The 22,392-nt window shown below is 39.2% G+C and overlaps 1 protein-coding gene across 1 annotated transcript in view; it reads left to right on the top strand.

The window, feature by feature from the left end:
• stag1a (stromal antigen 1a) overlaps positions 1–22,392 on the top strand; it is a 272,516-nt gene that overhangs the window by 200,359 nt on the left and 49,765 nt on the right. Inside the window, exons 15-16 of the mRNA XM_039761613.1 lie at positions 5,931–6,048; positions 6,265–6,368. Coding sequence (XP_039617547.1) covers positions 5,931–6,048; positions 6,265–6,368 — 222 coding nt within the window. The remainder of the gene's footprint in view (positions 1–5,930; positions 6,049–6,264; positions 6,369–22,392) is intronic.

Raw genomic sequence — 22,392 nt, 5'->3', positions numbered from 1 at the left:
CAACAATAAACAGTGTAAAATGTGTATTACTTTCAGAAACTTTTCAGTGGTTAACAATGATTTTCATCTTACACCTAATAGCAAATTTATTGCTAATAAACTAGATGGTTTTTGGTCATTGCAAAACTATGATTTAATATTTGCTGGGATTTCTTATGCAGCAGATAGGGAGCACACTGCAGTTGTGAAAGAACAAATTAACTTGGAAGAATGCTACATTTCTGAGTACATTTTTTCTTTTTACAACATTTTATCCAGTGCTGCTTTCACATGCATAGAACTTATCAGAGTTGTTATCAATGTGACATTGCACCTTTCCACTTATTTGCATTCACATAAATTTCTGGATGAGGTTTTGGGAGTAATGAAAGGTTGCTGTTAACTTCTAACTTAGTCCACACAAAACACAATTAACACTAAACTGTATATTTTTTGCGGAAACAAAATTAAGTGAATATTGCGTCAATCTAAATACAAGTTGACAACAAAAGGTAATTTCTGCCTGACCTTTTTGTGTTTACAATTCTTAACTTTTTAAATGGGTGAGAGGTGAAGTTTATGGCAAAATTAATTGAATTTGGGTAGCATTATGTTCCATGAATTGTTTATTTTAAAGGGCTTTCACAGAAAATTTCCCACTAGCAGAGTTGTATTTTTCCGACATAACACGTGAACATGATATGATTGTCTTAATGCTTTGCAGTCTAACACCATTTAAAATGGGCTTTTTCTCTTATGGTCCTTTTTAATTCTTTTATTCTTGTCTGAGTCTATGTTGTTTCAAGCATACTATATACCAGCTTATTAACAGCCAGGATGTGACTTCACCAGCGAATAATTCAGTCCAGTTCACATAATACCTTGACCAGTTATTGAAGTGTTTTTAGGGGTTACCTCTTAGAAAAGTGTGTTGTGCATGTGTTAACCCTCAGATATGGGAACAGAATGCCAGTCAGTGTGCAATTAAAAATGATGCTTCCACACTGAATGTGCTGAAGTACCTCTAGTAAGTGTTACAGCACTTATTTCTCTAAATACAGAAGAGTATGTGCAGTGGTCATTTGAAGCTTAAATGAATGTTCAACTCTTGCATAAAAAGTTTACAGCATGAGCTTTGTAGTAGATTGCATGGATCTATAACCATGGATAGTTCTCCAGTCACTAGTATGACATTGATCTGCCATTTTGTAAAATTCTCTTTGGTTCTGCTTTATATTCAACATTTAATTGTGGCATTTGGTAGATTGATGCAATTATGCTTGTGTAAAAATGACTTGTCACCTATGTGGACCTTTGGCCAAATTCTAGTTACTTGAATTATGAGAAATTCAACGTGCATGAGTAATTGTAGATTCTGTGGTGGTAAAGCAATTCATTTCACAGATATCAAACAATTTCAGTCTTATTTTTTTTTTATTAAAGATAAGAGCAGTCAAAAAATAATGATCTTTACTTCATAAGTAAATGAATAATTAGGCAAGGCTCGGCCATCTAAGGAAACAAATAAATACTGCAGTCTGTTTCTCAAGATCCAATCAAAATTCAAAGGAACTTAACAGCCCAAGGAGTAAGTATTATTTATGTAAGGTGTGCCTGTCATAACTTTTCAAAACCAGCATAAGAAATGTAAAGAAGAATTTTTGTCAGGCAGAGGAAGATCTTTGTGTGCAAAAAAAGCAATCACTTTAGGGAGGTGCACTGCATATTTTAATGGACTTACAGTATACCTCTTACATAGTGGTCTATAGCTATTTATAAGTTCTATTTTATGTGTTTGCTTTTATTTGTTTACTCTCCGTATGAATCCAAATTTTGTGTGTACAAATTAAATTGTGCTGTCGTTAAGTTGTGTTTTACCTTTTATTTTAATTGAGTGTCCTCTTCATTTTTTAGGCCTCATGGCTCCTAGTATTTACAAATCTTTCTTTTTATAGACAAGACAGATCAGTGAAAGATTCATAGCTTTGTATGAGCTCAGTTTAAAAATATTCTTTTAGTTTATATTTCCTTACTGTTGAGATGTTTGGATCAGTAATTGTTCATTTTAATTTGCTTTTACTTTTGTTTTAATGGAAGAACTTTTACAGTAAATGTAGTGCTTATTAAAATATTTATTTTCAGTAAGGTACTGCAGTTAGAAAAATCAACTTGGTTGAGAGTGCACTTTCTTTTGTTGCTAGAAGTAATAATATTGTTAGTACTTTTAAAGGCTTTATTTCTGGTTAAATTTTTTCTGTATTTATTTTATCAATTACTACTTTTATTAACTCAATAATCATTTTAACTCCTTATTTCTCCTTTCCTGGTCATTTTCGGAGTTGTTTACAAATATGTTATGTATTAATGGTAAACTGAAGTTGGACTGCTCTTTAAAATGACCTGATATTGTGGAGTTCATGAGCAAAGTCACATGATAAAGACTTCCAGTTCCTGCCTCAGGAAAACATCCCCACATCATCATCATGGTATTTTTTTGGTCATAAGCCTAGTCTTTCTTATGCCAGACATACCACTGGTTCATGTGTACAAACAGTTCAAGATTAGTTTCATTTGTCCTTACAAAACTGTGCAGGCATTTGCAAATTCCTCTTAGCATATTCTAGTCGACCATTAATGTTTGTTGTGGTCAAGAGTAAAGTGCATCTTGGAGTCTTTTCGCAAAGTCCTTGTTCAGTGTTTGTCTAATAGGTGCATCTGAAACACTTGTCCCGGCCTTTATCAGGTCATCCTGTAGGTGTTTTGCAGTAACATGGAATTTATGCATTGCAGCTGAAGCAAATAAAGCGTGATGATAGAGTGCCCAATGACGTAATTATGTTTTAACACCACTTTAAGTCATATAAACTTACAGATGGTTTTTAAAACAACAATGTTATATATTGGTTAAATATTTACGATATGATTAAATAAAATCTCATTACTCAGGAATATTGCATCATATATTTTCTTTATTCATTTTATGTATCACTTAACTGATGAAGACTTCATCCAAGTCAAAGTCTACCTCTTTGAAAAAAGTTTAATTGGTAAATCCTTACAGTCTAGGAAAGTTGATTACTTCTGATATATCCACAAAAATAAAAACACAAGTGACCACTGAAATGTATTTTATGTTATATTTGGGTGCTTTGGCAAACAGCTCTAAACAATCTGTGTTCAAATCCCACCCTGATCACCATTTGTGTGTCGTTTGCAAGTTATATGTACACATTCTTAAAAGCATTTAATCTGATTCAGGATCGAGGAGGACTAGAGCTAATCCTGGTAGTATGGGGAACAAACCAGCAAAAAGCCTCGGAAAGGATACCATTCTAAATTGAAAAGGCAAGTTAACCTAATGAGGGTGTGGAAGGAAAACCTTTGCAAAAATGTGCAAACTGTATGGAGCCTCCTTCAGTATGAAAGGACAACTGTCTATTTTGCACATATATGTAGGTGTTTATACTTCATGTTCATTAAAGTATATGGGAGTGCATAGCCTGAGCCTAAATCGAATTTCTCAAGCAAATGAACATATAGCCTGACCATTGTTAACAATGTGCCTACCAATACAGTGTCAGTTTAGCATATTGTATACACAAAATTAAAAGATGTGCAACTGCATATTCACTTGAAGGTTTTAAAGTGTACATTCTGTGATTTGTTAATGATTACTTAAACTGCTAGTACAGTAGAAAATAAAAAATAACAAATCAGGTGGTAAAACAGTGGTTACCTCTTGCCTTTACTGTTTTAAAGATGTGCTAACCTTATACAGAATCTATGATTTAGATCTTAATTTAGCTCAATCAAGTAAGTTACTTCCTGTACTTTTTCTCCTTCATATTGAGAGCGGAATGTGTTGTAATTGACTTTTGACAGAATGTGTTATAATTGACATCTATGCTTCCATAACACTGCAGTGAAAGGAACGCTACTGTGTCATTTAAAGTTAATTTATGTCCCCTGTTCAAATTGAGTGTCTCTGTACTTGCCCTGTGATGGGCTGTCATTTTTATCTGTTTTAAAATCTGTATGATAAGAAATATTTCCAGGATTTCAATAGGGGCGTTCTTTCTCCCCTGGGATGTGTTTTTTGATGCAGAATTGACTAGAACCAAATCCCATACCTTTTATACCTATGGCTGAAAATAATTACAAGAGAGAAATATGGTACAAAGAGAGATATATGTGTTTAACCTGCTTTTAAAGGTAACATCTATTCTCAGAAATATAATGCATAACCCTGTATATATACATATTTAGGCCAGAGAGAAGCATAGGAACATCACAGTCAAGTGGGAGAATGCTGACAAATCAGATGTCCTATCCAGCAGCTAAGAATGTCAGTGGCATAATGACGCTTCTGATGTCGTGCCTGATCCTCGTCATTATAAATACTCACATAATTACATATTCGTAGAATTCATGTCACAATTTGCTTGTTATTAATACCTTCACAGACTCTGGGTTTTGTAACCATATTGGTCAAACAATCATCAGCACTTCCCAAAACATCCTGCTTGTGTCCTTCACATGTTTTCTGCTTTCCCTAACCTGACTTACAACTGTCATTTGTCAATCTCCCTGGCCATCTCTCTCTCTCTCTCTCTCTCTCTCTCTCTCAGCTGAACTGCATGATTTGTGAAATAAATGTCAAATTACATTTGGCATAAATAACCTTTTTGCTACAATTTTAGAAGAGGTAAAACATGTATCCTTGCTTTTTCCCAGATTAGCAAATATCAGGAACGTTGTTCTGTTTGTAAACCTACCCATGTTCATATCAAGACCTAACTAAGGTGTGGCTTTACACATGGAAATTTGCTGCACATTTAAAAAAAAGAAAAGAAAAAAACTTTTATCATTAGAGAATAATTAGTAACTTGAGTCATTTTTGCAGCTACTGCTTCCCTATAATCATTTGCTTAGATTATGACATTACACTAAACTACCGTCACCCTACTCAAACTCTGTTATACCAGGACGTCCGTCTTTATAATATCTCACTGTGACTGTAACTGCTCTTTTTGTCTTTAGCCAATTCAGAGTTTTTCTGTCCTTTTAGTAATTCCTGAGTGGTATTTGAGGGGGTGCTGCTGCTGTTTGTTAAATTTACCCCCTTGGTTCAAATAAAATTATCTTTCTGTCTGTCCTTTTGCCTGTTATAATATTTAAATTTCCATCCATTGTTTTTGTCTCATTTACAAAAACATTACATTCAACAGTTGTAAACATTTTACTATTTGAAAGTTATTCTAAAAATATTCAAAACATATAACTGAAGACCACTGGGTTGATGAAGCAAGCTTCAGTGTCTGTTCAGTCAGAAAGCAGCATTTTCTATAATATGATCAAATGGGGAGCCTCTGCACAGCAATTAAAATGACACTGGGGAGTCAGTCTCTGCAGTGACATTTATTCCATTACAATAGTGAACATGCAGATTTGATATTTTCAAACTGCATCCCGTCGACTGGCTTCCTTGTGATACAGCTATTACTGACTGTTTTTGATTGTTGTTTTTGTATTATTGTGAACTGTTTAGAGGAGACTTTAAAAATGTAATCGAACTATGTACACATGACATAAACTTTCATTTAAACTTGATATTTTGCAACAGTGTAGCAAACAAAGGTATCTTACAGATGGTCATAGTTTAGCTGTTTTATAGCAGTTTAGCTATAAAAATCTCTGTTTTGAGTATCCTGGATAAGGTTTACTATCATAGAGAATGATGAGTTTTGGTAAAACATTTAATATGTTTCAAAATAATTCTTCAGTGTATTATAATTTAACAATAATTGTTATTAAAGTTCAGTCAAATTAAAACTTATCTAGTGTAGAAAATTATTTAAATCATGACTAATATAATGTTTTAAAGCAAGAAGGGAATTTGATTCTTTCAAGCTCAAATGAACCAATTTTTTTTTTTCTCCCCCTGTGAACAGCTTCATGAGCATGCAGCCTATCTAGTTGACAGTTTATGGGAAAGCTCACAGGAGCTGTTGAAAGATTGGGAATGTATGACTGAGCTGCTTCTGGAAGAGCCTGTGCAAGGAGAAGAAGGTAGGGTGTTTAACTAGTGTGACTTTCCAACAAAGTGGTCATGTTGCATTAAAATCAAAAACTTTATCTATGCTACTCAATGTTAATGTGGAATACTACCTTCTGTATATACTGCTTATTAATTTTTCTTTGATAAAGCACTTCACAGCAGTGTTTTTGTAGTTAAAACAACTTATCAAGTCTGTTTTGTATACTTTTTTCCTTCGTCTTATGCAGTATTATCAGATCGACAAGAGAGCGCTCTTATAGAGCTAATGGTGTGTACAATCCGGCAAGCTGCTGAAGCTCATCCACCAGTTGGTAGAGGAACAGGAAAACGTGTATGTTGCTTGGGTTTATTTTATTTTATACAAATAATAATTTCTGGAAAGAATTTTTAAATATGTGTAACCTCATGTTATTTAAAATAGACAATACTTTTATGGATGGTTTGACTTATAGTTTAAAATTATGGAAAAATTAAAGTTTTAAATTTTTTTTTTTTGAGGAATGTTTTTTCAAAATGAAGGGTTCTGAATACTTTCTGAATCCACTGTACAGATAGCTTATAGTCATATGACTGAAGATCTAACATCATGTACATGCTTTTGTTGTTTCACAACTTACCTACAACAAGGTTAGTTAAAGCTATGTGCTAGATTTTATTGGGTATTTGGCAGGAAGGCTAATTCACATTCTGTCACACCGAGCCAGCCAAAAATTAAGATAGTGAAGAATAAATGTTCCTTAATAATGATAGTTTTGTGCCTATGTTTCACAACAGAAAAACATAGTTCAAAATAAAAAAAAAAATAAAAAATCAGATGTTCACTGGGAAACTTGAGACAGACCTGTACATGTGCATTCTTGAGTAAGGGGCCCTTGCAGGTACTGCAGAATTTCATTTATTTCGAATTCGAAGGGCAACTCTACAATGACCTAAAGCAGAAAGGGGCATGACACTACTAACTTTTAATTTTATTAATGGGTGGCAAATATACAGGCCATAAAGACGTGGACATTGGCACAAATTGATGAACATATTCAAGCCTGGTCTGCAGTAGAATTAAAATCTTGCAGTACTTCTTTATATTCCCTGCTCTGTGCTCCAGTAAATACAAACTATCGTCGGTACACTAATAATCCAAATGGCCTTCACTCACTGAGAATATGGAACCAATGTAGGAAGCACCTTAAGACAGAGAAGCTTTTATCTGTTGCATCTCTACATGAAAACCACTATTTTCCATCCCCTGAAACATACGCAGTATATAATGCTTGGAAAATGTCTGGGATTAAAACATTTAGAGTCTTGTACATCGATAATGTTTTTGTATCCTACGAGCAGTTAAGCTTCAAATTTAACTACTTATCAATTTTTCCACCACTTTCAAGCTAAAAACTTTGCTAAAGTGAACCTGCTCAATTTTCTACCCTTCCACTTATTTCTATTCCAGAATAAATAGTGATTAGTCTTCAAGACTCTGATAGGATCTTCACAATTTATTTAAACATTTTAAAGTCCCTTCCTTTCAAAGATTCCAGGGCACAATAGGGAAAGGATCTTTTATTTAACACTAGCAAAATACCCGCGCTTCGCAGAGGAGAAGTAGTGTGTTAATGAAGTAATGAAAAAGAAAAGGAAACATTTTGAAAATAACGTAACATGATTGTCAATGTAATTGTGCATATATATATTTATATATAATATACACACACACACACACACACATATATAAACATATATCTACATATACACATACATACACACAAACATATATACATATACAGTGGAACCTCGGTTTACGAGTAACTTAGTTTACGAGTGTTTTGCAAGACGAGCAAAATTTTTTAATAAATTTTGACTTGATAAATGAGCGATGTCTTACAATACGAGTAGTATGGATACACTTTGTCTGCTGAGCGTCATGTGATCACAACTGAGCTGATGGTTCTACTCTCTCGCACATCTCTCTCCTTATCTCTCTCGCTCGCACACTTCTCTCTCTCCTTATCTCGCTCGCGCGTCTCTCTCTCTCTCTCTCCTTATCACTCGCTTGCAGCATGTCTCTCACTCTCTCCTTATCTCTCTCGCTCGCCCGCATCTCTCTCTCTCTCCTTATCTCGCTCGCTCACGCGTGCATCTCTCTCTCTCTCTCTCTCTCTCTTCTCTTGAGGGCAATCGTCTCCTATTCTCCGTCTGAGTCTGTGTGCCTCACTCATATAGTCAACATCCGTATGAGCGTATACTGTTTACTACAGCATTGTGACTGTGTGTGTGTGCGCACGCGCGCGCAAATGTGTGCTGTGAAGTGCAAGTCCCCATCTTGCGCCCCAAAACACGAAGCTGAGTCTCAGTACTTTAACACCACCAACTTTATTCAGCTTGAAACAGCAACAGTGCTGTTATTTATTGTAGAAGGATCTTTATAATGTTCCTTGTATCACCCATCGATGGCAGGTGCTTATAGCATGTCTGCAATCTTTTTGGATGCGCTTATACGGCGAACTGCTACAGCACTGGGAGACTGCGATTGCTTTGGGACACTGTTCCGCGTGTCGTCCTGTTGGGTGGAATCCCACATGAGTTTAGAAACTCACTCACACCAGCCATGATTCTTTTTAAAGGTAAAGTGCAGGTTAATTTGTTTTATGTATATTTACTTTATATTTTGTATTAATCATTTTTATATGAATAGTTTTGGGTTGTGGAACGAATCATCTGAGTTTCCATTATTTCTTATGGGGAAATTCGCTTTGATATACGAGTGCTTTGGATTGCGAGCACGTTTCCAGAACAAATGATGCTTGCAACCCAAGGTTCCACTGTGTGTGTGTGTGTGTGTGTGTATATATATACATATATATACATATATATATATATATATATATATATATATATATATATATATATATATATATATATATATATATATTGTGAACTTTGCCCAGACACAGACAGGCGGACATGTTGTTAATATACCACCACACGTTTATTTACAATATTTACAATAATAATAATGGTCACTCAGACCCAGTCCAAAGTCCATAAAGTGCACAAACCCCAAAATGACACTCAGTCCTGGCCACAATGCCTTCTTCTCGGGCCGCCCCACTCTCCACTGCTTCGTCCTCCTTCCACCCGACTCTAGCTCCGAATGAATGGAGACGGCCCCTTTTATAGAGGACCCGGATGAGCCCCAGGTGTTCCCGGCAATCTTCTTCTGGCCACGCCCAAGTGTGGCGGAAGTGCCGGCTGTCCTCCCGGCTGCTCTCCGGGCGCCGTCATAAATCTTCCCCCCAGCACTTCCTGTTGGAGGGCTGCTTACTCGGAACTGATCGTTATCATCACAGCCTTTTCAACAGACCCTCCCGCATGCTGTACGGAGTTGGCTGTACTCACCGTCTCGCCGTACCTCTCTCCGCTGGAGATTCCAGCGTCGCGGCGCCCCGTTGTTGATCGAAACGTTCTCAGCGCCGCGAGCGCCTTCCTCTCCAGTTCCAGCACCTCAGCCCGGAGGGCACGTAGCATCTGTAAGACACGCTGCTCCACGGGCTGAAGGGACGCTCCAGCTCCGCCAGAGCAGCCGGCAAAGACAGGAAGTTAACCGACGCAGAGCCTACCTGTCTGTCAGCTTCCAACGCCGGCCACTTCCTGTGGGCCTTCTCCTCCGGCCCAATCGGGTCTTCCCCCTGCCCGTGATGGACATTCCTTGGTCCCGCCTCTCTACAGTCATCGGCGGGCACACAAGACACACCGTCCAATCGCGTGCCTTTCAGGGGGAGGGACTTTGGTCGCGGCCATCTTGCCTCCCCTTCTGCGGTGTCGGCGTGCCTGCCGGCAGCCTTGCTGTTGCCAGCGCCTCGAGCTGCAGCGTCTCCTCCTCCGCAGCCCTCGCTGCTGCCGCTGTGCTGCCGGAGCCCGCAGACCAGCATCGCCTGCCACTGACGTGGATCCGGGAAGTCCCTGTCTGCAATAAAGAAAACACGCCCGCCCCATGGGCCGCTGCCGCTAGGCAGGGAACTCACCTCCCCGACTCGTCAAACCGAGGACACCTCCTCGGCGTGGCCTTTCTTGACGCCATGCCGCCCGGCGCTCCAGCAACGGCGCGCGTTGGAGACCGCTGCACTCGCTAGGCACGGCGCCCCGCATCAGGGAATAACGGCCCTCCCGCGGACCCTGGCGGTCCGTGGGGTTCCTTTACCCAGCGGGGCTGTGTGCACGCAGCCCCGCTGTACGCAGTGGGTCCCTGCTGCGCCGGGCTGTCCACAACAAATTTGTGATATACAGGTCCCCGCCTTGAAACAGGCGGAGCATCCTGCTGACTACGCCAACTGTGACAAAATATGATGCTTCTCGCACCCTTGCACCCTCAGACACCACGTCAGACACTAGGTAAAAGTCCAATAATTATATTTATTTTATAATAAAGTGCACAAAGCACCCTCTACTCCCAAATACTCCAATAAACAATAACCAATAACAAATCCTCCACTCCCAGACGCTTAGCCACCCTGCCTCCCAACTCAGCTCATCGCCTGGGAGCTCCCACAGTCCTTTTATATTCCCTGACCTGGAGGTGTTCCTTCCCAACAGTCCACAAGTCCTTATTCCTTCCGGGTCAGGGTAAATAATGTTTTTTCACCCGAAGCCCGTCGCTCTTCCTATGACGAACTTCCGGGTCATAGGGCATGAAGAATTCTTGGTCCTCCTGCAGCTCCCTCTTGTGGCCCCATGGCATCCAGCAGGGCGGTGCACAAAAACTACATGGTCCATAATGCCCTGCTGGTCTTCTGGGGACCTCCATGCTGCAAGGAGGGCTCCACCTGGCGGCTTGGGGTATTGGCGGGTACATGGCCGGCATATATCTTATAATATATATATATATATATATATATATATATAAACATATACATATATATACATCCATACACACACATATATATATATATATATATATATATATATATATATATATATATATATATATATATATATACTAGCAAAATACCCGTCTGGGAAGTAGTGTGTTAAAGAAGTAATGAAAAAGAAAAGGAAACATTTTAATAATAACGTAACATGATTGACAATGTAATTGTTTTGTCATTGTGATGAGTGTTGCTGGCATATATACATACATACATACATATATATATATATATATATATATATATATATATATATATATACATACATACATATACACACACACACACACACACACACATATATATATATATCCACATATGTGTCACGCTTGGGTCACGGATTTGCACAGAGACATAGGAGGTCGTAGAAACAAGAAGGATTTTTATTCAAACACTGCAAACACATGAGCTTAAACGTGCTCCATGACAAGTCAGAGATGACAGTTCCGCTAGGAGGAGAGAGAGAGAGAGAGAGAGATAGATAGATAGATATATAAAAGCAAACAATCAATTCCAAAACTGACAGGCGCTGCGCAAGGCTTATAAGTTGGCGGAGTACTGCGCAAGGCTTGTATTACACGTTATAGTGCAAGGATAAGGAGCAATGTGAGGGTAGTCAGTGTTTCAGGGTTTGTGGTTTTCCCAGGGGCGTCTGTCTCTATTTGGGGTGCGATCAGCCCTCCAGCTCACACCCTCCCCCTCAGCTTTATTCACATTCCTGTGAATCAAGCGACTCTCTGTACCAAGTTCATATTCATGTAGTAGGGATAATACGTCTGTGTTGACGTGTTCAGAACCTGGTCGGTGCTTTACTGTGAAACTGTAAGGTTGTAAACCCAGAAACCATCTCATTAGACGAGAGTTTGTATCTTTCTGTCGGTACAACCACTGAAGTGGAGCATGATCAGTTACCAAAGTGAAGTTCTGTCCCCACAAGTATTAGCGAAGCGCTTCCACAGCCCACCTAATTGCCATGCATTCTTTCTCAATTGTAGAATAATTACGTTCCCTAGGAAGTTGGATGTTCTTCTCCATCAAAATTTGATGTTCTTCTCCATCAAAATTTGTGACAGGACTGCGCCCACACCAAATACACTCGTGTCTGTTTGCAAGATAAAATCTTTTGAGAAATCCGGGTTCCTTAGAACCGGGTAAGAAGACAATGCTGTTTTTAAATCGCTGAAAGAACGTTCGCAATTTTCTGTCCACAAGATAGGTTGTTTTTTTCTGCCTCTAGTAAGTTCTGTAAGAGGAGCAGCTCTATGTGCAAAATTTGGAATGAATCTTCTGTAGTAACCAGCAAACCCCAGAAAAGCGTGTGCTTGTTTCTGTGTCTCAGGTAAACAAGCATTTCTTCTATTTTCCTTAACTGTGGCCTAAGTAAACCCTTGCCCATAGAATAGCCTAAGTAATGAGTCTTGGACATGCCCAGTTTACATTTCTTAGGGTTAGCAGGACGCAGGATCTGATCCATCATACGCTGAAAAGTTAGAGGTGCCCCGTGAAGACCAAACGGGAGTCTTGTAAATTCATAGAGTCCGTCAGGAGTCGCAAATGCCGTTTTCTCACAACTGCTAGCCTCTAAAGGCACCAGCCAATAGCCTTTCGTGAGATCTAGCGTGGAGATATAGCTCGCCTGACCCAGTTTTTCCAACAGTTCATCGACACGGGGCATGGGATAAGCATTGAATTTAGAGACCTTATTCAAGCGTCTGAAATCGATACAGAACTGAACCGTCTTGCTTTGGGACCAATACGACTGGGCTGCACCAGTCACTTCTACTTTCACAAATTACACCCAGTGTCAGCATATTTTTTACCTCTTCACGCACAATATTTTGCCGCTTCCGGTATCCGGAACGTTAAGATCTGTACGCGTAACATCATGTTCAGTGGTAATTTTATGTTTTGTAATGTTAGTCTTGCCTGGTAAATCTGAAAAGACATCAGTGTTCCGTTCTATCAAAGATAACAGTTCTGTCTTTTGCGTGTCAGTAAGATCGTTACCAATGGTAACATTGGTCTGAGAAACAGCAGCCAAGGAAGTGTTAACCTCTTGTCGGTCGTGCCATTCCTTCAAGAGGTTAATGTGTAAAATGTGGAATGGTTTGCGCCGGTCTGGTATTCTAACCTTGTAATTTACTGGACTCATACGCTCCTCAATAATGGCGGGGCCCTGCCATTTAGCTAAGAATTTGTCTGGATCCGAGGGAACCAGTACCAAAACACGATCGCCAGGTTTGAACTCACGGAGCTTACTGCGCCTATCGTAAAGACGCTTCTGAGTTTCCTGTTCTCGTTGTTGGTGTTCCACAGCAATAGAGGAAAGCATAAAAATTCTGTCTTGCAACAAAATTAGTCGATCTGCAAAGCTTGGACCTTGAGCTGCTCTCTCGTTTCCTATCCATTCCTCACATACCACATCCAGGATGCCTCGCGGCCACCTGCCGAATAACAACTCGAAGGGAATTAAGCCAGTGGATGCCTGTGGTGATTCTCGCACCGCGTACAAAACAAAAGGTAGGACAGTGTTTCAGGGTTTGTGGTTTTCCCAGGGGCTTCTGTCTCTATTTGTGGTGCGATCAGCCCTCCAGCTCACACTATATACACACACATATATACATATATATATGCATATACATATCTACTGTCACACACGCGCGCATGGGAGGCAGCTAAAGGGCTCGAGTGAAGGCAGTTCTGAGCCATGCCGGGATGTGGCAGAGCGCACTAACTCTCTTTCTCACTTCCCTGTAGACCTAACCCGGGAGGTTCCACCTGTCTCTCTGAACGTCACTTCTGGGACGAGCCAATGGAGACAGACCTTGCCAGCTCCGGCCCCCCTGATGTCACATCCGGGACTAAACCAATGAACGATGAACACGCGTCTCGATCCTTATGACCTCACTTCCTGCCTCCCCCTTTAAAAGCCTTCCCTTTTCCCTTCTCTGACAGTCTTGTTTTGGACTCTGTTGTAAGCACTTCAGTGCTGGTATTTGAAAGAAAACGACGTTGCAGCCAGGATACCGAATTACATGGGTGGCTGCCCCAAACCTTTTTCTGTCTTTGTCTCGTTTTGTGACACTACATATTTACATATATATATATATATATATATATATACATATCTACATATATATATATTAGAGGTGGGACTCGAACAAATTAATCTAATTAGAGGCTTTGTAATTAATTAATCTTGATTAATCGCATATAATCACACAAGAAAATTTGTCCCAAAGCGCAAATGTTTTTTTTTAATTTAAAAGGGTTTTAGTGGGCGACAGAATCAAATAATAGACATGGACATGAATATTGTAAACACAAGGTCTTTTAATTTCTGAAAAAAAAGATGCATTTAAACTACATTTCAGTTCAAAACAGAAACAAAAATATCATCCCTGGCTAAAATTGGGCAGACTTAAAAATAAAGTGGTATTCTAAGTACTTTAAGTACATGTTCAGAATGGCATTGTCTTTAAATAATAATAACAAAAATTTCAACATAAAGTGCAGTTTTTCTTCTTAAAAAAATAAGGCAGAAACATAAAAGGTAATTTGACCAGCTTCACCTTTAAACTCCGAGTAACCTTAGCCAAAATTATTTAGTACATTAGGCTAAAACAGTGTGATCATTGAACATTCTGTAATTAGATGTAATTAAAATTACTAACGGTCACGGAAGTCCAATGAGCCCCAGTAAGAGCCACAAAGTCCGCTTTCTGTAATGCATCTAAATTTGCTTGCTTTTCAGTGTCATAAAGCTGTTGAATTTTACTTGAAATAGTCTTTCAGCACGGCAGTTGGAAAGTTGGATAACCTGACGCTAACTGTAGCACATTTTCAAACCCCCTATCTTCCACCACTGTTAGTGGTCTACAGTACAAAGCAATCCATTTTGTGAGAGAATTTGTAAGTTTGACCGATGTTGACTTACAAATTTTGTTCCTGAAGCCAGTCATTTCATCAGGTTTTGGGCTGCCGACACCTTTTGTTGGTACTCAAACTCGTACTGGTAGTGCTAACATCATACACAGTTTTTGTGCTCGCTGTAACATGTTTTGCATTTAGATAGTACCGTAAGGTTGAAGTGCGTCGGTGGTATGCAAACTCCTTTTTGCGCAGTTTGCACAAAACCACGCTTTTATCAAGGCTTCCGTCGGGTAGTCTTTCTAAATGAAATTTGCCTCTGATCAGTCCTAGCAACGCGCTTTCTTCAGACTCTTCCATTTTTGCAGCTCTGATGTGTGCATCAATGTAATCGATGTACCAGGAAATCATGCATTGACAAAAGTACTCCTTTGCTTGGAATGCAAAGTGTGATTAAATGCGTTATTTTTTTAACGCGTTATGGAGCACATGCATCGAAGCTTCTCAGCTGTGCTTGTGCTAAGAAAAGGAAACATTTTAAAAATAACATAACATGATTGTCAATGTAACCTTTTGTAGGGTCTGTCCCTAAGACTTATCAATTGTCATCACAAAGCAGAGCCTTACTGGAAATTAGACGCATTTGAATTGAAATGGGAGATCAGACGGTGTAACGGGGATGCAAGGAATACAAACTCTCTCCCCTGAGCAACCGCCAGTAAAAATAGTTGCCTCAATTAGGTTCATTTGCAGACACGTGACCAGAAGTCTTGTGCCGTTACAAAGTCTCAGTGGCTGTAAGGTTTTCAGTAATAATATTGGTGTCCCAACCCTCAAAATTAGATTATGCTCAGTAGTGCCTGGAGGATTCAGTGTGGAGAAGCCCTAGAAGACAGCGTGTCTATTAACTTGTGGATTTTTCTGTGAGTATTTGGTGGCAGAGTCACAAAGTTGCTTCCTCAAGACCACGTTAGCTGCGGAGCTCAGCTCAGAGCGAAATGAAGTGAATGGGAGGGGAGATGCTGACGTAACTACCTAACCCCCACCGCCTTAACTGTCAATCCTCCTGACAAACAGTGTCTCTCGAAATTTGCATAAGCATAGTCCTTCACCAGCAATTTCAACTTAGTTAAAAAGTGATCAAAACTCTCGTTTATACCCTGCATCCTCTTATTAAACTTGTATCCCGCGAATATCGTGCTAGTCGTGGCATGACAAACGCCAGCGGCAGCCTGTCTATGAACTTAATTTAAGGAGCGTGTCTACAAACTTAATTTAAACTTACGGTTTACACCGTGCTTTGTTTCTGCAGCAGCTGCACTTATGAATATGCTTGTATGCGTCACTCGCTTGATATTCTTCTTCTGCGTTCTCAATTGTGTAAAGCGTCTTTTCTTCAGCGCTCTTTGGAGCTCTGCGTTCTCTACGTACTGCGGTCACAGTCAGTTCACGTGATTATGTGGGAGGCATGATGATGTCACACGAAACTCCTCCCCCCACGGCCATCGAGCTCAACTCCATTACAGTATATGGAGAAAAATAGGTTCCAGTTATGACCATTACGCGTAGAATTTCGAAATGAAACCTGCCCAACTTTTGTAAGTAAGCTGTAAGGAATGAGCCTGCCAAATTTTAGCCTTCCACCTACACTGGAAGTTGGAGAATTAGTGATGAGTGAGTGAGTCCGTGAGGGCTTTGCCTTTTATTAGTATAGATTCCTAAATAATTAAATGGGCAGGGTATTTCGTATCAGTGCAAGATGCTGCTTGTTAAAACGGATAAAACAGATGACTCCCCCTCTTACGTGCAAGTCTGCGTGGGTATTATGAACTATCGTATCTGTTCAAGTTCTATTTAAATTTTAAATATAAGTAATTTTTATTTAGTCGACAGAAATATCTTTGATAGGAATGTAAGTTAAATGTAGTCATCATTGCATAAATTGCATAATTCTTCACCATAGAAATTTAAAGACTAAATTCGACTTACATTCCAACCAAAGATATTTGTGTCGACTAAATAGAACTTGAAAAGATATATTTTTTCAAATCTGATCGCACATTTTAGATCGACTTGACGTGCACTACATCGAGCCCGCGTTGTATTGTGCTTTCGCCTGCGTGCCTCAATAAGTCACCATCGCTTCGCTCTTACTTTTTTCATCTAATCATGGCTAGTCGTGAAAAAATTAGAAAATGGAAGGAGGATTACATGGAGTATGGCTTTACCAAAACAATCACTGATGGCGAATAAAGTATCCGTTATTCATAATGCTTCAATTGGTGATCTGTCTTTCTGCGTTAACCTCATATTTTTTCATACTTCTCAAACCAAGGGGATGCGAGGGTAAAATGAATCGGGAAGCGCTGATATATACTGTATATATGTGTGTGTGTGTGTATTTATATATATATATATATATATATATATATATATATATATATATATATAAATAGTTTTACTGTCAAATAATGCAACGAGTACACTACACGTGTTTCGCCCTAATTTTGGGCTCATCAGGCGTACACACTCAGTGCACCCCCTCTCAGGAATCGAACCTCGGACGTCAGCGCTAGAGGCGAAGCCTCTTCCATTGCGCCATGGCGTGTGGTTTGTCTATTTGAGAATATGAAGATCGGGTATATATATACAGTATATATATATATATATATATATATATATATATATATATATGCAGTAATCCCTCGCTATATCACGCTTCAACTTTCGCGGATTTTAAATGTAAATCTAAATATATATCACGGATTTTTCACTGGTTCGCGGATTTCTGCAGACAATGGGTCTTTTAATTTATGCTACACGCTTCCTCAGTTTGTTTGCCCTGTTGATTTCATACAAGGGACGCTATTGGTGGATGGCTTAGAAGCTACCCAATCAGAGCATGTATTACATATTAACTAAAACTCCTCAATGCTATAAGATATGCATCCCGCGCGGAGCTTGATTGTTTGCTTGTCTCTGCCTCTATCTCACCCTCTCTGACATTCTCTGCGCCTGACGGAGCGGCTGTGAGCAGAGGTGCTGTTTGCAGCTATTTGCCTAGTGGATACGGACGCTCCTCTAAGAAATGCCGCTTTTTCAGTGCCCAAAAGCACACTTATTGATTTTTTGATGGTTTGCTTTAACACTAGAATTACCAGAGCCTACAAAAAAACTCGTAATTCCGTCCCACCTTAAATCGCTTCTTAAAATCGTTCACAGCTCTCCACCAGCGTCTTTTGTCATCTAAATGTGCTGATAAAAATCAGGCTGCAAGCAGCCGGCTATTCCATCCCCCCACCGACTTAGAACGTGCACAAACTTCTCCCAGCTCATGCCTTGATTGATTATCTAGGAGTGAAGTGGAGTTTTAGAGTGGAAATAATAGATCATTATTTGGAATACACGCATTTCACGTGTGTTCCGTTTCTACAGTAATCCGTGTAAACACATTTTTAAAACAGAAACGTTTTCATATTGTAGTAGTAAATGACAAAATGTAAGCATAAACTATATAATGTATGAAGCCTGAAGTCCAAATATCAAACACTTTCACAAAAGGTACACATATAACAGAACAAGTATGCTGTTATTCAAAAATATAACTGCAGAAAAAAGCCACCTTAGCATGCCATATTGACACGTCGTACTGCAGCTGACACAGTAGCATAATGGTATCAGCCGCTTACTGGTATCCAAAAGCTCATGAGTTCGATCCCACATGGTTCAGTTTTGAGAAGTAAACTGCTCTTATTCTTACTATTTTAGAATAAAAACATGCATTTGATTTCAGTGTGTAACAGCCAGTAATTTATGATACTTGTAAAGGTTAGTTTTTTTTTATTCACTTTTCATTCTCAGTCTCAGTCGTGTTCAGGATCCTTCCCTACCCCCATCTGAGAATGCTGTTTTCACATAAAGATGCGCTGTAGCTCTGCAGCGTACTTGTGACTGCATTCTCGTACCAATGCTTGCGAACTGAAGTGCCTGCGTGCACTTTTCGTGGCATTACACGCCTATTTTTAGCATGCCCGTGTCGCTCAAACACAGGAACATATGTTGGTGTACAAGAATAAAAAACAAGTGCACTTTTATTCTAGACTATAAGTGAAGAAAAAATAAAGCAAGTTACAGTAGGCGGTTGATACGACAGCTTGCGTGGTGCAATGCTAAGAACTGCTGATTTCGATCCGTGCTATATAAAATCATCACATTCAAATATTAACAATTTCCACACACCCTTCCTACATTCACGACATGTGTACTTGTTGCAGTGTACACATCTCTCTGGGCTATGGTTCCTATTACACTGAATGAGCACCTGACATTGTACTTTCTTCCCTATATAAATCACATTCGAGTATAGCGCGTCTCCAAATAAATCACATTTGAGTTATAGCGCGTCTTTATGTGAAAACAGCATTGTCAGATTTTTTTGGGGGAATCGTGAACGCGACTGAGAGAATGGAACTGAATAAAAAAAGACTGAAATCAAATGTATGTTTTTTATTCTAAAATAGTTAAGTACATGCAATATTATTTGAAAACGAACAGCGTCAGATCGGGTTTGAATACACGCTGACGCTGAACTCCCTGTCTATCTACATAGTAATAACAGTAATTTTATTATTATATAGGAGCTTCCCTGTCTGCCTATCATATAGTGCCTTTCCTTCCTACCTATCTATATATCTATCCCCTTAGCTGTTTTTTATATATCTATTATACAGTGCCTTCCCTGTTTATTTATATATCTAGTGCCTTCTCTGCCTGTTTGTCTGTCTGATTGCATATAGCGCTGAACTTACTGCTCTGTACTTTTCTGTCCTCTGCATGTCCTGGAGTACAAAAGAAACAGCACCATACAGCAACATGTGTGAACTGGCAAGATCGGGAAAAACACGGTCACTGATTACAAACCGCAAGATGAATGAAAGAGACAATATATGTAAAAACATCATCGCACTAATGCAATATTATTTGAAACGAACAGCGCCAGATCGGGTTTGAATATGCCCGATCTGACGCTGTTCGCTTTCAAATAATATTGCATGTACTTAACTATTTTAGAATAAAACATACATTTGATTTCAGTCTTTTTTTATTCAGTTCCATTCTCTCAGTCGCGTTCACGATTCCCCCCCAATCTGACAATGCTGTTTTCACATAAAGACGCGCTATAACTCAAATGTGATTTATTTGGAGACGCTATACTCGAATGTTATTTATATAGGGAAGAAAGTACAATGTCAGGTGCTCATTCAGTGTAATAGGAACCATAGCACAGAGAGATGTGTACACTGCAACAAGTACACATGTCGTGAATGTAGGAAGGGTGTGTGGAAATTGTTAATATTTGAATGTGATGATTTTATATAGCACGGATCGAAATCAGCAGTTCTTAGCATTGCACCACGCAAGCTGTCGATCAACCGCCTACTGTAACTTGCTTTATTTTTTCTTCACTTATAGTCTAGAATAAAAGTGCACTTGTTTTTTATTCTTGTACACCAACATATGTTCCTGTGTTTGAGCGACACGGGCATGCTAAAAAAAATAGACGTGTAATGCCACGAAAAGTGCACGCAGGCACTTCAGTTCGCAAGCATTGGTACGAGAATGCAGTCACAAGTACGCTGCAGAGCTACAGCGCATCTTTATGTGAAAACAGCATTCTCAGATGGGGGGTAGGGAAGGATCCTGAACACGACTGAGAATGAAAAGTGAATAAAAAAAACTAACCTTTACAAGTATCATAAATTACTGGCTGTTACACACTGAAATCAAATGCATGTTTTATTCTAAAATAGTAAGAATAAGAGCAGTTTACTTCTCAAAACTGAGCCATGTGGGATCGAACTCATGAGCTTTTGGATACTAGTCAGCGGCTGATACCATTATGCTACTGTGTCAGCTGCAGTACGGACGTGTCAATATGGCATGCTAAGGTGGCTTTTTTCTGCAGTTATATTTTTGAATAAAAGCATACTTGTTCTGTTATATGTGTACCTTTTGTGAAAGTGTTTGATATTTGGACTTTAGGCTTCATACATTATATAATTTATGCTTACATTTTGTCATTTACTACTACAATATGAAAAACGTTTCTGTTTTAAAAATGTGTTTACACGGATTACTGTAGAAACGGAACACACGTGAAATGCGTGTATTCCAAATAATGATCTATTCTTTCCACTCTAAAACTCCACTTCACTCCCAGATAATCAATCAAGGCATGAGCTGGGAGAAGTTTGTGCACGTTCTAAGTCGGTGGGGGGATGGAATAGCCGGCTGCTTGCAGCCTGATTTTTATCAGCACATTTAGATGACAAAAGACGCTGGTGGAGAGCTGTGAACGATTTTAAGAAGCGATTTAAGGTGGGACGGAATTACGAGTTTTTTCGTAGGCTCTGGTAATTCTAGTGTTAATCTCGCTCGCTCTCTCTCTCTGATGTTCTCTGCGCCTGACGGAGGAGATGTGAGCAGAGGGGCTGTTTGCACAGAGGCTGTTTGCTTAGAAGATACTGACGCTCCTCTAAAAAATGCCGCGGCAAACTTAAAAGCACACGTATTGATTTTTTGATTGTTTGCTTTTCTTTGCGAGCTCTCTCTCTCTCTCTCTCTCTCTCAAATTCTCTGCTCCTGAAGAGAAGAAGATCTATTTGCATTCTTTTAATTGTGAGAAAGAACTGTCATCTCTGTCTCGTCATGGAGCACAGTTTAAACTTTTGACTGAAGGGTGTTATTTCATGTCTAGAGGGCTCTAATAATGTTAACTGTGTGGGAGAGTTTATAAGGGCTTAAAATATATAAAAATAACTACACAAACATATGGTTTCTACTTCGCGGATTTTCATCTCTCGCTGGGGGTTCTGGAATGCAACCCCCGCGATCGAGGAGGGATTACTGTATGTGTGTGTGTGTATATATATATATATATATATATATATATATATATATATATATATATATATATATATATATATATATATAGTGGAACCTCGGTTTGAGCATAATTCGTTCCGGAAACATGCTCGCAATCCAAAACACTCGTATATCAAAGCAAATTTCCCCATAAGAAATAATGGAAACTTGGATGATTCGTTCCACAACCCAAAACTATTCATATAAAAATGATTAAGACAAAATATAAAGTAAAATACATAATACAAATTAACCTGCACTTTACCTTTAAAAAAAATCATGGCTGGTGTGAGTTTCTAAACTCATGTGGGATTCCACCCAACAGGAAGACACGCGGAAGAGCGTCCGAAAGCAAATCGCAGTCTCCCAGAGCTGTAGCAGTTCGCCGTATAAGCACATCCAAAAAGATCTCAGACATGCTATAAGCGCCTGTCGTCAATGGGTCATACAAGGAACATTATAAAGATCCCGCTGCAATAAATAACAGCGCTGTTGCTGTTTCAAGCTGAATAAAACTAGTGTTAAAGTACTGAGACTCAGCTTCGTGTTTTGGGGAGCAAGATGGGGACTCGCACTTCACAGTGCACACACACACAGTCACAATGCTGTAGTAAACAGATAGACGGGCTGGGCGAGCGAGAT

Source organism: Polypterus senegalus, chromosome 1, assembly GCF_016835505.1.
Source record: "Polypterus senegalus isolate Bchr_013 chromosome 1, ASM1683550v1, whole genome shotgun sequence".
Lineage (NCBI taxonomy): Eukaryota > Metazoa > Chordata > Cladistia > Polypteriformes > Polypteridae > Polypterus > Polypterus senegalus.
This window is presented reverse-complemented; position numbering and strand designations above follow the sequence as displayed.